We start from the raw sequence: 17,063 nt of genomic DNA, 5'->3' as shown, positions 1-17,063 counted from the left end.
TTTACTATTATATGTGGGGAACAACATATTAAAAGTTTTCCAAAAGTTGATCACCACAAAGGTCCTAACTATGACATCATAAGACGATGACAGCCATCGCACTAAAAATAACGAATATTTCCCTATTTACAGCTGTAGCTGTAGGTTACAGAAGAGTTTGCATTTTTTATACTATATATTTTCATATAACAATTTTTAGACAAAGTTTTATATTAACTACATGGACAGGCGAGGACATGACGTCATCAATGACGTCATGACATACATGTACATTTCTGGAAATTATAGAATTAATACACAGTGCATTTTAAGACCTACTTCATCACTGAATAACCATGTCAGGTCAATAGTCACTATTTTCATCATCAGACACTGCTTCCTCACTCATATTGTCACAATGCCCTTCTTGACATGGTTCGCATACCCGTGAACAGGTAAATCTGTGTCCTTTGCAAGTGCACCGAAGTGTACTACAACCACGAGAACAATTGCATTGAATTATTTTCAGAAGTGTTTCTGGTGCGGGTGAAGTATCCATCATCACTGGAACTAGACTGTTGTTCTGCAATTCCCATCCCCATTCAGTAGTGTCCATGGCCTCACCATTGTCCATCCAAAGCATCACTTGGAGGTAACTCCGAAGGGCATGATACTTCGTTGCAGAGGAGGTCGGTGGCAGGCGTTCAGGTGTAACAAAGATTTTGGCTGAACCAACTTTTTTGCAAAGAGTAGAATACCTCATTGCAGACAGATTGTCTCCAGGTTTGCCCCCGAACAATGCCACCATCGCTTTACACCCAGCGTCTTCAATCTTAGCTATGTTTTTCTTAGGTGTGGAAAACATTTTAGCACAGCTATTTAAGACAGAGTCTCCCTTCAAAACCTTGTGTAGACCGAGTTTTGTTCCCGATTCCAAAAACCGCGGAAGTTGTATCGCAACCCGTGAATGCATGCAGGAACAGAAGACTGCTGCAGACATGGTTTCCCAGGAACTTCTTCATAACCTTAATGTCGTATACTGTTGCAGGACTCCCTTTATCCGAGTAGAAATAAAGCTGAAACGAGATTGATAAGAGACTGTTTGTTCTCCACATTCGAAAGGAAGTCCTCGTTTTCCCCGACAAATTTCGTTCCTTCAGCAATGTTCACTTTGTTACTTGTTCGATTTTTGCACCGTCGCTGATGGGTAATGTCCTTAGTGACTTAGTCATCTGAACTCTGTTCTTTTATAGCAGCCATCAGTTGTGCTTTGTTTGGTTTGCGTAAGAGATGTTTTGCCTCAAAGAGGGATGGTGGGTATGGTGAAAGTTCATAAGCCATCACCTCATCAAGGAAAAGATCAGCAGTTTGAGACACCACAAAAACCTTTGGAACAAAAGAGCGGGGTCTATTGTTTTGTCCTTAGCAACGTCAATTGCCTCACTGGATGCCAGGGTCTTGGCTTTCATTGACCGCTTGTACTTAACTGAAAACAGTGATTGACCCTCCATTGTTGCCACTATTTCTCTGCCAATGGTGAACAGGTTATGGACATTCACATCCTTATTTGCATTGACACCGGTGATAATGTTGCGAAGAGACACTTCATCAGAGAAAGGTGAAAAGGTCTTGAGTTTATCTGCAATTTTCTCCAGGACTTCATGATCTCTTCTCGTCCTTGACGTTCTTGCCTCCTTATGTTGTTCACTGGTGACAAAGCTCTGGCGAGTGAAACCCTGCATTGCATCACTTTTTGAAGAGGACACTGGCACAGACAGATTCCACAAGGCCCTCTGATGTTTGGACATTCCACTTCCTCTGGTGAGTCCTCCTGCACTTTTTAGGGAGCGCATCAGAGCTTGCTCGATGACTAGGTCGCTCTCTGGCACTGGGAGGGTCAGTTCTGATATAGTCCTGGTATGTGTAGAGCTTGCTCCACATGCTGGGACCTGGGCTGGCCTCTATCCACAATTGCCTCTTTTTCAACATAGAAGCGGTTATATATACAGGTTACAGGTATGTGTGCTCCATTATGGTTCTGCTTTTAACTTTATCTAGGAGGCCGCATGGCACATGAAATACAGAATATAGAGTAGGACCCCCCTATTGAGATTTGCCGTGACGTTGGCAGGGGTGGCTCAAAGAATTGATCAATTATTTGCTAAAAATCTCATTTTTATTACAGTACAGTTGGAATAAATCTGTGAATTTGCACTTTTTATATGATGCATGCCATTTTCAGATCGTGCTGGCTCCCCTCTCTCTCTGTTTGGTTGTAGTTATGCTACAAATGTCTGGTGGCTGGTCACCACCATGCTATGCACGCCTGATCTTGGTTTGCAATATATTCCTCCTGTTGGTAGTTGTACATATTCAGTTGCCTCACCCTTTCCACAGGCATTGCTAATTAAGCACCATACTTGGATCTGGTCCGCCTTTATCAATGGTTGCTCTCTGGCACTGGGAGGGTCAGTTCTGATATAGTCCTGGTATGTGTAGAGCTTGCTCCACATGCTGGGACCTGGGCTGGCCTCTATCCACAATTGCCTCTTTTTCAACATAGAAGCGGTTATATATACAGGTTACAGGTATGTGTGCTCCATTATGGTTCTGCTTTTAACTTTATCTAGGAGGCCGCATGGCACATGAAATACAGAATATAGAGTAGGACCCCCCTATTGAGATTTGCCGTGACGTTGGCAGGGGTGGCTCAAAGAATTGATCAATTATTTGCTAAAAATCTCATTTTTATTACAGTACAGTTGGAATAAATCTGTGAATTTGCACTTTTTATATGATGCATGCCATTTTCAGATCGTGCTGGCTCCCCTCTCTCTCTGTTTGGTTGTAGTTATGCTACAAATGTCTGGTGGCTGGTCACCACCATGCTATGCACGCCTGATCTTGGTTTGCAATATATTCCTCCTGTTGGTAGCTGTACATATTCAGTTGCCTCACCCTTTCCACAGGCATTGCTAATTAAGCACCATACTTGGATCTGGTCCGCCTTTATCAATGGTTGCTCTCTGGCACTGGGAGGGTCAGTTCTGATATAGTCCTGGTATGTGTAGAGCTTGCTCCACATGCTGGGACCTGGGCTGGCCTCTATCCACAATTGCCTCTTTTTCAACATAGAAGCGGTTATATATACAGGTTACAGGTATGTGTGCTCCATTATGGTTCTGCTTTTAACTTTATCTAGGAGGCCGCATGGCACATGAAATACAGAATATAGAGTAGGACCCCCCTATTGAGATTTGCCGTGACGTTGGCAGGGGTGGCTCAAAGAATTGATCAATTATTTGCTAAAAATCTCATTTTTATTACAGTACAGTTGGAATAAATCTGTGAATTTGCACTTTTTATATGATGCATGCCATTTTCAGATCGTGCTGGCTCCCCTCTCTCTCTGTTTGGTTGTAGTTATGCTACAAATGTCTGGTGGCTGGTCACCACCATGCTATGCACGCCTGATCTTGGTTTGCAATATATTCCTCCTGTTGGTAGCTGTACATATTCAGTTGCCTCACCCTTTCCACAGGCATTGCTAATTAAGCACCATACTTGGATCTGGTCCGCCTTTATCAATGGTTGCTCTCTGGCACTGGGAGGGTCAGTTCTGATATAGTCCTGGTATGTGTAGAGCTTGCTCCACATGCTGGGACCTGGGCTGGCCTCTATCCACAATTGCCTCTTTTTCAACATAGAAGCGGTTATATATACAGGTTACAGGTATGTGTGCTCCATTATGGTTCTGCTTTTAACTTTATCTAGGAGGCCGCATGGCACATGAAATACAGAATATAGAGTAGGACCCCCCTATTGAGATTTGCCGTGACGTTGGCAGGGGTGGCTCAAAGAATTGATCAATTATTTGCTAAAAATCTCATTTTTATTACAGTACAGTTGGAATAAATCTGTGAATTTGCACTTTTTATATGATGCATGCCATTTTCAGATCGTGCTGGCTCCCCTCTCTCTCTGTTTGGTTGTAGTTATGCTACAAATGTCTGGTGGCTGGGCACCACCATGCTATGCACGCCTGATCTTGGTTTGCAATATATTCCTCCTGTTGGTAGCTGTACATATTCAGTTGCCTCACCCTTTCCACAGGCATTGCTAATTAAGCACCATACTTGGATCTGGTCCGCCTTTATCAATGGTTGCTCTCTGGCACTGGGAGGGTCAGTTCTGATATAGTCCTGGTATGTGTAGAGCTTGCTCCACATGCTGGGACCTGGGCTGGCCTCTATCCACAATTGCCTCTTTTTCAACATAGAAGCGGTTATATATACAGGTTACAGGTATGTGTGCTCCATTATGGTTCTGCTTTTAACTTTATCTAGGAGGCCGCATGGCACATGAAATACAGAATATAGAGTAGGACCCCCCTATTGAGATTTGCCGTGACGTTGGCAGGGGTGGCTCAAAGAATTGATCAATTATTTGCTAAAAATCTCATTTTTATTACAGTACAGTTGGAATAAATCTGTGAATTTGCACTTTTTATATGATGCATGCCATTTTCAGATCGTGCTGGCTCCCCTCTCTCTCTGTTTGGTTGTAGTTATGCTACAAATGTCTGGTGGCTGGTCACCACCATGCTATGCACGCCTGATCTTGGTTTGCAATATATTCCTCCTGTTGGTAGCTGTACATATTCAGTTGCCTCACCCTTTCCACAGGCATTGCTAATTAAGCACCATACTTGGATCTGGTCCGCCTTTATCAATGGTTGCTCTCTGGCACTGGGAGGGTCAGTTCTGATATAGTCCTGGTATGTGTAGAGCTTGCTCCACATGCTGGGACCTGGGCTGGCCTCTATCCACAATTGCCTCTTTTTCAACATAGAAGCGGTTATATATACAGGTTACAGGTATGTGTGCTCCATTATGGTTCTGCTTTTAACTTTATCTAGGAGGCCGCATGGCACATGAAATACAGAATATAGAGTAGGACCCCCCTATTGAGATTTGCCGTGACGTTGGCAGGGGTGGCTCAAAGAATTGATCAATTATTTGCTAAAAATCTCATTTTTATTACAGTACAGTTGGAATAAATCTGTGAATTTGCACTTTTTATATGATGCATGCCATTTTCAGATCGTGCTGGCTCCCCTCTCTCTCTGTTTGGTTGTAGTTATGCTACAAATGTCTGGTGGCTGGTCACCACCATGCTATGCACGCCTGATCTTGGTTTGCAATATATTCCTCCTGTTGGTAGCTGTACATATTCAGTTGCCTCACCCTTTCCACAGGCATTGCTAATTAAGCACCATACTTGGATCTGGTCCGCCTTTATCAATGGTTGCTCTCTGGCACTGGGAGGGTCAGTTCTGATATAGTCCTGGTATGTGTAGAGCTTGCTCCACATGCTGGGACCTGGGCTGGCCTCTATCCACAATTGCCTCTTTTTCAACATAGAAGCGGTTATATATACAGGTTACAGGTATGTGTGCTCCATTATGGTTCTGCTTTTAACTTTATCTAGGAGGCCGCATGGCACATGAAATACAGAATATAGAGTAGGACCCCCCTATTGAGATTTGCCGTGACGTTGGCAGGGGTGGCTCAAAGAATTGATCAATTATTTGCTAAAAATCTCATTTTTATTACAGTACAGTTGGAATAAATCTGTGAATTTGCACTTTTTATATGATGCATGCCATTTTCAGATCGTGCTGGCTCCCCTCTCTCTCTGTTTGGTTGTAGTTATGCTACAAATGTCTGGTGGCTGGTCACCACCATGCTATGCACGCCTGATCTTGGTTTGCAATATATTCCTCCTGTTGGTAGTTGTACATATTCAGTTGCCTCACCCTTTCCACAGGCATTGCTAATTAAGCACCATACTTGGATCTGGTCCGCCTTTATCAATGGTTGCTCTCTGGCACTGGGAGGGTCAGTTCTGATATAGTCCTGGTATGTGTAGAGCTTGCTCCACATGCTGGGACCTGGGCTGGCCTCTATCCACAATTGCCTCTTTTTCAACATAGAAGCGGTTATATATACAGGTTACAGGTATGTGTGCTCCATTATGGTTCTGCTTTTAACTTTATCTAGGAGGCCGCATGGCACATGAAATACAGAATATAGAGTAGGACCCCCCTATTGAGATTTGCCGTGACGTTGGCAGGGGTGGCTCAAAGAATTGATCAATTATTTGCTAAAAATCTCATTTTTATTACAGTACAGTTGGAATAAATCTGTGAATTTGCACTTTTTATATGATGCATGCCATTTTCAGATCGTGCTGGCTCCCCTCTCTCTCTGTTTGGTTGTAGTTATGCTACAAATGTCTGGTGGCTGGTCACCACCATGCTATGCACGCCTGATCTTGGTTTGCAATATATTCCTCCTGTTGGTAGTTGTACATATTCAGTTGCCTCACCCTTTCCACAGGCATTGCTAATTAAGCACCATACTTGGATCTGGTCCGCCTTTATCAATGGTTGCTCTCTGGCACTGGGAGGGTCAGTTCTGATATAGTCCTGGTATGTGTAGAGCTTGCTCCACATGCTGGGACCTGGGCTGGCCTCTATCCACAATTGCCTCTTTTTCAACATAGAAGCGGTTATATATACAGGTTACAGGTATGTGTGCTCCATTATGGTTCTGCTTTTAACTTTATCTAGGAGGCCGCATGGCACATGAAATACAGAATATAGAGTAGGACCCCCCTATTGAGATTTGCCGTGACGTTGGCAGGGGTGGCTCAAAGAATTGATCAATTATTTGCTAAAAATCTCATTTTTATTACAGTACAGTTGGAATAAATCTGTGAATTTGCACTTTTTATATGATGCATGCCATTTTCAGATCGTGCTGGCTCCCCTCTCTCTCTGTTTGGTTGTAGTTATGCTACAAATGTCTGGTGGCTGGTCACCACCATGCTATGCACGCCTGATCTTGGTTTGCAATATATTCCTCCTGTTGGTAGCTATACATATTCAGTTGCCTCACCCTTTCCACAGGCATTGCTAATTAAGCACCATACTTGGATCTGGTCCGCCTTTATCAATGGTTGCTCTCTGGCACTGGGAGGGTCAGTTCTGATATAGTCCTGGTATGTGTAGAGCTTGCTCCACATGCTGGGACCTGGGCTGGCCTCTATCCACAATTGCCTCTTTTTCAACATAGAAGTGGTTATATATACAGGTTACAGGTATGTGTGCTCCATTATGGTTCTGCTTTTAACTTTATCTAGGAGGCCGCATGGCACATGAAATACAGAATATAGAGTAGGACCCCCCTATTGAGATTTGCCGTGACGTTGGCAGGGGTGGCTCAAAGAATTGATCAATTATTTGCTAAAAATCTCATTTTTATTACAGTACAGTTGAAATAAATCTGTGAATTTGCACTTTTTATATGATGCATGCCATTTTCAGATCGTGCTGGCTCCCCTCTCTCGCAACCTAGGCCTGCCCAGTACTGATCAGAACACCTTACAACATGCAAGCCATTCATAAATCGTTAAATAATAAATATAATAATAATAGTAATTGTCAAAGATATATGATAGACACTGAAAGGCGAGTCACATGTGGACCCTTTGTGGTAACCCTATCTTGTTAAACTTTTAGTATGTTTTTCCCCACATGTAATACTACAAAAAAAAAACCAATAAAATGCTTTCTTGGAATTTGTTCAGGGTAAAGGATTTTTTTTTCGTATTTTGACTGGACTACTGTGTGGATATCTGTAAGGGATCATACTGTTTGGAGGCTGTGTAGAGTATTATATTGTGTGTGGGGGGCCTGTGGGATCATATTGCTTGAGGGGCTGTGGGGGTTCATACTAGTTGGGAGCAGTGGCGGCATTATGCTGCGTGTATGAGCTGTGTATGATCATATTGTTTGGTGGGGCATAATACTGCTTTAGAGGCTATGAGATCACACTGTGTTTAGCGGACTGTGAGAGGTCATACTGTTAGGTGGCCTGTGGGGGCATAATACTGTGAAAGGGCTGTGGAAACATCATACTATGATTAATGGGCTGAAATATTTTTGCTGTTTTTGAGGGTTTTATGAGCATCATACCATGTAAGGGAAAACTGTAAGAGATCATACTTTTTGAAGCCCATGGGAGGTATCATACTGTGTGTGGTGGAGAATACTGTTTGGGGGCTGTAATGACATGTCTGTTGGGGATCTTGCTGTTTGCGAGGCATCATAATGTGTATTGGTGGCAGTGAAGAATCATACTGCTTGGTGGGGGGCTGTGGGGGATTATACTGTGTTTGGGGGCTGTGGGTGCATCATACTGTGTGGGATCATACTGTTTGGGGGACTTGAAAGCCATCAAACTGTGTAAAGGGGAAGCCTCTTGGGAAAATTAATTGGCCGCCTTTGCACTAAGGGAACAAAAATATAAAGAAAAGAATTCCCGTTTTTTTTTTTACAAAATAGAAATAAGATATAAAAAATGTATACGGTAAATCTAATCTCCCCTCTTCTTCCAGTTATAAATAAATGTAAAGAAAATGAGGCTAAGCTTGAGAGGAGACCATGATTCTCATGTTATACTACAATGCTGTGATACTGAAGCATATAATATTAGTGATTTGATACACACAGTAAAAAAAACTTAAAGAAAAGTTTTAATATAAAATATAAAAATTTGAATCACATCCCTTTAACAAATAAACATTTGATATTGCCACATCTGTAAAAGCCTGTTCAGTCAAATTATAAAATTAATTGTCCTGTACAGTAAGTGCTGTAAAGAGGGAAAACAAACGCCATAATTTTTGAGACTTAACCTTCTAAAAAAGAGCTATCAAAAAACAATAAAAAATGTTGTAAGTAACCCAAATTGGTGTTGATAATGTTATTTGGAAAAAGGTGTCAAAAGGCTTTTTTTTTCTTTACAAACTAACAAAGTTTTATAAAAAAAAAAAAATGAAACAATGTAACTTTCAAATCTCTGTAATTGTACTGACCTGGAACATGATGCTGTCATGTCATTTTTACAATACAACGAATGCCGTGAAAACAAAACCCCAAAAAACAGTATTGTAAATGTATTTATTCACTGCAGGTGTATATTGCACTGTGAGGAAGGGTAGTACAGCATTTAATTTTTTTGTCAGCCCATGAAAAATTTTGAATCTGCCTTTGTCAGAAGCTACTCTCTGGATTCAATGCAGCCAACCAAGCAGACCGGATAATGTAAAGCCGGATAGTGGAGGCAAGATTTGAGCTGACGGCTTGTTGTATGTTGCAGGTTCCTAAAGGGGTCAGAGGTTACTCTGTTATAATAGGGATCAGTATCTTTACAAATGGTATCTGATGGGTTTGGGGACTGGAACTGTTTTATAATATTATCTGTTATTATATTAAAGTGCACAGGAGACTAAAATAACGGACTACGAGTCCGTTATAACTATCTCCATGACAGACGCCAGAGCTTCTGCTTCAGTTTATTGTTCGGGAAAATTTATAGTTCAGGAGAAGTAAAGGGTGTGGACAAAATATAGTCCAATCAAGTATCGCAGGCTGGACTCAGGACATATAAGAATTTGCATAGTCTCTACTGGATTGGTTGTTCCAAACTTTGGGAAGTCCTCTGTTTCTCAACTTCCTGGGCGTTGTCCAGGATGTAGGAGCCATCTTTAAGATACATGTGCTGGTATATTGTATTAAGGAAAATCACTGAATATGCAGTATATATATATATATATATATATATATATATATATATATATATATATATATGTATATATATATATATATATATATATATATATATATATATATATATATATGTGTGTGTTAGTAAGAAACAAAAGCATTCATAAATATGTGTTAGGTTACATCAGCTAAACTATATATTTGAGTCTATGAAATGGCTGAATTAAGTATTTTTGGTTACTTAATTCTTATCCTCAACAGTATGATATGTATAGTAGTAAATATTACTTACCATTTTAAATTTTCCCTTCTGGTTCAGGAGTGATGATACTGAAAACACTGTTACAGTGCTAGTAGCCAGAGCAAAAAAGGTATTGTAGATAGCGTTTCTTAACTGTGACTGATTTGTCAGCATTATAGAGTTATATGATGGCCAGAACATCCACAGGAAGAGAGTTCCTGCAGAATATAGATAAGAATATTTTACAAAGCAATGTAACAATGAATAGAATCAATTATGGTAGCATAGAAATAGGATTATTTTTATTTCAGAAGTTTCAGCAATTGTGTATACACTTAGACCCATTGATCTCGGTATGGCCCAATATGTAATCACATCATACTGAAACCTGAACACTAAGGCTATGTGCCCACGGGAACTTGCTCCTGCGGATTTTGCCACGGAAAACCTGCGGATTTATCTGGATTTTCCAGATAAATCCGCAGGTTTCAGCATGTACAGACACTCTCCATGTTATCCTATGGGACATGGGGAGTGTCTGTGTCCACGTTGCGGAATGTGCAGCTGCGGAATATCCTGCGGATGTCCCGCAGCCGCACATAACTGCATGTCAATTATTCCTGCGGATTTACCTGAGGAAATCCCGGCACTCCACTATGGAGATAGAGGCTTACCTGCCTTGATAGCAGACCCCCGTCACTTTCTTCTGGTGCAGAGGACGTCACGGCAGTGGAGCTAGGAGCAGGAAGCAGGAGGTAGGCGGGGCCTGCACGAGCTCCGGTCATGTGACAGCCAAAGCTAGTTTAGGCCTGCCCATCTCCTGCACAGTGCAGACGCTGACGACCGGACAGTGAAATGCTGCGTGATGGAGGTAAGTAGGAACTCCCCGATCACTCCAGCACATGTTCTGCATTGAGGATGCAGTGCTGAAGCCATGGTACTGTATGCTCAATGTAGAGTGCCCACAGCATATCCGCAGGACATTCCGCAATAAAACCGCAGCATGGAAACAGACAGTTGTGCTGCGGTTTTCTGGGATATCCTGCGGAATGTCCTGCAGATATAACCGCAGGACACTTTCCCCCGTGGGCACATAGCATAATTAGGAATATCGATGGGAAAAATCCGGACAAAGAAGTAGAAAAGTAGAAAAGATAAGAAATCAGAACAAGGTGGACAAATAAATGGACAGAAAACTATTTCTACTGCATGAATTATATAGAAACTACATACATGAATTTGTCCTATACAGTCACAGATGAAGATTCCAGCAAGAAGAGAGGACAGAAACACCCTTTTACCACCTTTGATCTCTTTAGTGGTCTCTACATAGTCTATTGTCATTATTATGTATGCTGAGAATTCTAATAACTTCTCTAAAAGTCACAAATGTGTCAATATTGATCTATTGGTGGTAACAAGTACTCTTATTAAACAACAAAAAAAAAACTGTGCTGTAAAAATATAATGTGCCAGGAGAAGTTGAATGATTTTTTTTCTTACAGTATACATTGGTCAATAATACATCATATAATATACTGTTATAGAAGGCTGTTTAATGGGGTTTTTTTTTTACCTATAAGGACTACATCCTACATGGGCAGTGCACATCCAAAAATCCTTGACTGTTCCAGTTTGGACAAGTTTTTACCAACTAGTATCTTGAAACCTTATTACCCCGATTTATTAAGACTGGCAATTTTCATGCTGGTCTTGATGAGGTGGCATGGTGGAGTCAAACACGAGAGGTGTGCACCTCAATGGCATCACCACTAATCTTTCTCCATTTGGGAGCTGGAGTAAGATTTCTTGCTTAATATATACCACAGCTCATTTAACTCATGACACCCCTCGATGTCCCCCTGTTTTGTCTCAGATCCACCCATTTTGATGGTGCTGGGATAAACATTCATGAAAACATCAAAAGTCATAATCTCTCTAAAACTCTGAGTTTTGCTAACATTTTCTAAATTTCAAAGTAATTTAAACCAGAATTCTTGCAAAATTACTTAGATGAAATAGGGCCTATGAATACATGGCATGGCTATGACTCATTCAATAGCTCAAAGTCAGAAATGCTAACATTTCTTTTCCCTTTCTTTTGGGCATTTAATGAGAATGTAAAAATAAGTTATGCCTACTGTCAACCGACAATACTGTCTCCTCCTCCTCCTGAACCTGTCCTCTGCCTTTGACACAGTGGACCATTTCCTCCTATTACAGATTCTGTCATCTCTTGGCATCACAGACTTGGCCCTATCTTGGATCTCTTCATACCTAACCGAACGGACATTCAAAGTCTCCCACCCTCACCCTCATACTATCTCCTCATCTTGCCGCCTATCCATCGGTGTCCCACAAGGTTCGGTTCCCTCTTCTTTTCCGTCTACACAGGGAGACCTCATAGAGTCCTACGGCTTTCAGCATAATTTCCATGCTGCTAATATGCACATCTACCTCTCTGGCCCCTATATCACCTCCTTACTAACCAGAATCCCACAATGACTCTCTGCCATTTCATCTTTTTTCTCAGCTTGATTTCTAAAACTTAACATGGACAAAACAGAATTCAGAATTTTTTCTCCATCTCAGTCAACCCCCTCAACAGACCTATTCATCAGAGACAATGGCTGCTAACTCTCCAAAGTCCCGCAAGCTCACTGTGTTGGGGTAACCTTTGTCTCTGTTCTCCCCTTCAAGCCACATATCCAAGCCCTTTATACTTCCTGCAGACTCCAACTCAACAATATTTCCCGAATCCATGCATTCTTTAATCAAGAGTCTGCAAATATACTAGTGCATGCCCTCATCCTCTCCCACCTCGAATACTGCAGCCTCTTAGTCTGTGGCTTTCCTTCTAACACCCTTGCTCCCCTCCAATCTATCCTAAACTCTGCCTCCCAACTAAACCACCTCTACCTTTGCTATTCCCTGGCCTTTTCACCCAACCTCTCCACTGGCTTCCCATTACTCAAAGGTTCAAAATCCTAACCATGATATACAAAGCCATCCACAACCTTTATCCTCCATACATCTATTACCTAGTCTCCTCGTACTTACCTGCACGCAACCTCCAATCCTCAGAACATCTCCTTCTCTACTTCCCTCTTATCTCCTCTTTCCACAATCACTTACAAGATTTCTCCCGCACATCCGCCATACTCTGGAACTCCCTACCAAAACATATTAGACTCTCATCTACCATGGCAATCTTCAAAAGGAACCTGAAGACCTACCTGTTCTGACAAGCCAACAACCTTCAATAACCCTCAATTCACTATACCACTGCCTGACCAGCTCTACCCTCATTTACTGTATCCTCACCCATCCTTTGTAGACTGTGAGTCCTCGTGGGCAGGGTCCTTTCTCCTCATGTGTCAGTCTGTGCCTTGTATTGTTCATGATTATTGTACTTAATTTTATTATGTATACCCCTTTTCACATGTAAAGCGCCATGGAATAAGCAGCACTATAATAATTAATAATAAAAATAATGACTAATGTTATTACAAAGATCAGGAACATGCTACTGAAGAACATGTATGCCAAAGCAGAAGAATAGTAATGGGTGAATAGTAACTATTCGTGTTCGAATTATTCGTTACGTATCCAAAAGTGCTATTCCAGTATTCATCACAAATAACAAACCTAATGCAAGTCAATGGGGAACCTGAGCCTTTTTCTTGTTGTGACGAATACTGGAATAGTACTTGGTATTAGGCAACCATTATCCGAACACAAATAGTTACTATTCACCCATCTCTACCGAAGAATCAGCATTCTGGAAAAATTATTTCATCCGGATGCTGACAAAAAAAACGACAAAAAATAATTTCAAGTACTATAATGTACTGAATTGTAGTTAGATGTTTTTCTGCCTTTTTTTGTTTTAATCTAGTTTTTACTGTACAATAAAGTAATGTTCTATAGAGCAATTACAACTTGTAACACATCTTCATTTGTGATTTTGGACATTAAAAAGACAATAATTAAGTTGGCACCTACCCAAAATGGAAAATAATTCTGAGAATCGTGTCAATTTCTCATTCTCTTCGCTGGCTTTTTTTCCAGTTAACGGTGGTATCATTGCCCATGACATGGCAAGCCCAAAATATGCCCCAAAAATGTGGCCATGCATCATAGTATTATGATTACTCATCTAGAAACCACAAAGCAAACAAAAACTTAAATAAATCCGTAATTTAATATAATACTCGACTTTATCATTTAATAGTAAATTAGAAATTATTTGAGTTAAGCTAAACATTTCAAGATCATGCACAATCTTAGAAACTGCACATATTGAAACAAAAAATGTAATTGAAGATCCAGAAGCAAGGACTAGGAGACACTATATGCACATGGATAAAAAAAAAATGGTTGAGGTAGAGGAATTCTAGAGGAAATTTCTTTAATCTGTTAATTTTACTTTATGGATGGGATTGAAAGTATAGTGTCAGTCTTTGCTGAAGACAAAAAATAGGATAATAAAAACTGAGTTAGACTAACGATCTGGATGAAAAGTCTGCATGGGCAAAGATAAGGCAGATAAAGTTCAAAATTGATAAATGTAGAGTAATGCACCTAGGATGGAAATGAAAGTAAATTCAGGACTACAGCTACAGACCAGGAGAAGGACTTGAGGATTCTGTTTACAAGTAAGCTGAACAGCAGCACTCAATGTCAAGCAGCAGCTGCTAAAGCAAACAAAAATTTAGGGTGTATAAAGGAGAGATTAGAATCCGTGATCCCAACGTATTGTTAACCCTCTATAAACCACTTGTAAGGCCCCTGTCCCGATCATCTCCCTGCATGTTAAGACCAGTAACAGCCTTTGGACTAGAGCATCTCATCTGGCTCTCTTCATTTAAAAATGGGATTCATTTCTCTTGGCACTGAAGTGGTTAAGTGTCAGTTTTACTATTGCTGCTTTTCCAAAGCAGTTCTTTGCTGAGTTATCAGCTGCGCTTACTAAGTAGTCATGCCATTCAGCTTTAAATAGTGGTGTATCCCAGTATTCCCTGCTGAAGATACTAAGTTATTTGCGTACTGATCACCTTTGAGGAAGGTTCTCCAAGTTCCTGTGCTCAGGCAATATCCTTTTGGTTGTTAATTTTCCCCCTGTTTGTTTTTACTTCCCTGGTGTGTTGTTAGTGAGGTCTAGTGAACCTCACCTGCCCCTCACTTGTCAGAGCTACTATAGGGTCTTCCGGGGGTCCCAGGTTCTTGTTCGGCGACAGTTGCAGAGACTGTATAGGGACTGGGGAGGAGAGGAGAGACAGCTGCAGGTGTGGTTAGGAGGTGCCCACCTACTCCTTTCACTAGTTCCAGGGCCTCCCGTTGTTTTTGTGTCCCCAGTGCCCCTTTTCTTGTGTTTTTTTTTGTTGTGCATCAGATGCACGTAGGTCTGAGCGCACCTCGCTACTCTTCCTACACCCGGAAAGCATGACAGCCACATCTAGAATATGGGATCCAGTTTTGGGCTCCACATTTTAAAAAGGATAGTTAGGATCAATTCAAAGGCGGGCAACTAGGTTATTACAAGGAATGGAAGGCCCAATGTGATGCTCTATCACAAGGTGTCGCTAGACACACCAGTGGAAGAGAGCTATGATGCTGAACTCTAGATGTCGCTAGATGCACCAGTAGAGTAGTCAGAACAAGCCACAGGTCAGGAGTCAGGAATACATATCAATTACCAAGGGGAGAGCGGAGCCAAGGTCAGAATACAAGCTGGGGTCTGGAAGCCAGGAAGTCACATAAGGTACAGAGGACGAGAGCAGAGCTGAAGTCAGAATAGAAGCTGGGGTCTGGAAGCCAAAAAGTCACGTAAGGTACAGAGGACGAGAGCGGAGCTGAGGTCAGAATACAAGCTAGGGTTCACGGGGTCACAAAGTCGAGGCAAGGATGGGGAGACGGATGGATGAGGATACTTGAAACGAGGTAGTAGAACAAGATCAGGAAAGTCTCTCACGGGAGCCAGCAACAAATGCTGCAATACAGAAACTATCACTGTCAACGTTCCAGGGGAAGTAACTCAAAGCTAAAGCAGAGCAATCACCCGGAATGCAGCTGTAATGAATAGGCCCCTCAGACAGGGCCCGACACCGGCACAAACAGTCTACTGAAGAAAACTACAAAAACACACATTGGCTCTGCAGGAGAGCAGAGACACTAGTCAAAATCATGACACGCATTTGAAGAGAGGTAGGAAAAGTTAGATTTGTTTAGCTTAGAAAACCTAAACGGTCGGTGCGGTACAGATGGGTCAGATGGGTGTCTCCGTTCTCCGAGTGCGGCATCTCCTCTTTCGGCCATCTTTGTCCTCCTTCTTCTGAAGACCGTTTAGGTAAGTATTATATATTCATTTTTACGTTCTACACAGCGGCCTGGGCTCTTATATACAGCATGTTAGAATGCTGTATATAAGAGCCCACTGGTGGTGGCCGCAGCTTATAGTCACCAAATCTGGTGAGAGGTTCCCTTTAAGGCATGATATGCCACAGGATAAAGAGGACAAAATAACAAATTTTTAATAATAAAGTACCGCAAGTGATCATAGAACCTGAAGTGACTTTCTTGTCTATTATCAGGTAGTAGTCCAGATTACCTCTTAAAATATTCTAGAATTTACCACCCACAGTGGAAATTTAGAAGCTTGAAGATTAGGTTTCCTCAGTTTATTGTGATATACCCCTGCATGATAAGGAAAACCTGAGATTGAATAACATCCTGACAATTTGTCATTGTGGAAATTCTCATTTATTTTTTTTTATTTTTTATTTTTACCACTGGTGTCTCTTACCATAAGATACTCTTTCATAATATATCTGTTTGCGGTAAATAAAGGCAATTCAAGGATGGTCATTACAATCAATTGAAGAGGGTTCACTTTTCCTAAAACAGCTCCACATGAGATTAAGACTGGAAAAATGCTCATCAATCCATTTTTTAAACTGTGAAAAAGACAATATGGTAAGTGCACTATATGGACATCTTTTTACAAAAATAATCTATTTCTTTCACATTCAGTTCTTTAGTGGAAAGTATACACATGTTTTTAATTTATGGTGCAAGAAATTGAAGATGACTATGAGTGGACCATTGTGTGAAACATACTCCATGGACACACAGCCTCATCCACAAATCAGGGTAAACATGCGCAATTACCACTACTTCGATGTTTTCACTCGTGAGCTAGCAAAAGTG

General features: G+C 41.3%; 1 protein-coding gene across 2 annotated transcripts in view; it reads right to left on the bottom strand.

Moving 5' to 3' along the window:
- LOC142291507 (RH-like protein) overlaps positions 1-17,063 on the bottom strand; it is a 97,551-nt gene that overhangs the window by 30,840 nt on the left and 49,648 nt on the right. For both annotated transcript variants that reach the window (XM_075336077.1, XM_075336076.1), the window contains exons 3-5: positions 16,660-16,810; positions 13,860-14,013; positions 9,906-10,072 (exon numbers count right to left, since the gene is read on the bottom strand). In XM_075336077.1, coding sequence (XP_075192192.1) covers positions 9,906-10,072; positions 13,860-14,013; positions 16,660-16,810 — 472 coding nt within the window. The remainder of the gene's footprint in view (positions 1-9,905; positions 10,073-13,859; positions 14,014-16,659; positions 16,811-17,063) is intronic.

This window comes from Anomaloglossus baeobatrachus, chromosome 2 (genome assembly GCF_048569485.1).
Source record: "Anomaloglossus baeobatrachus isolate aAnoBae1 chromosome 2, aAnoBae1.hap1, whole genome shotgun sequence".
Taxonomy (NCBI): Eukaryota; Metazoa; Chordata; class Amphibia; order Anura; family Aromobatidae; genus Anomaloglossus; species Anomaloglossus baeobatrachus.
Note: the sequence above shows the minus strand (reverse complement) of the source record. Positions and strands in the feature narration are given on the sequence as shown.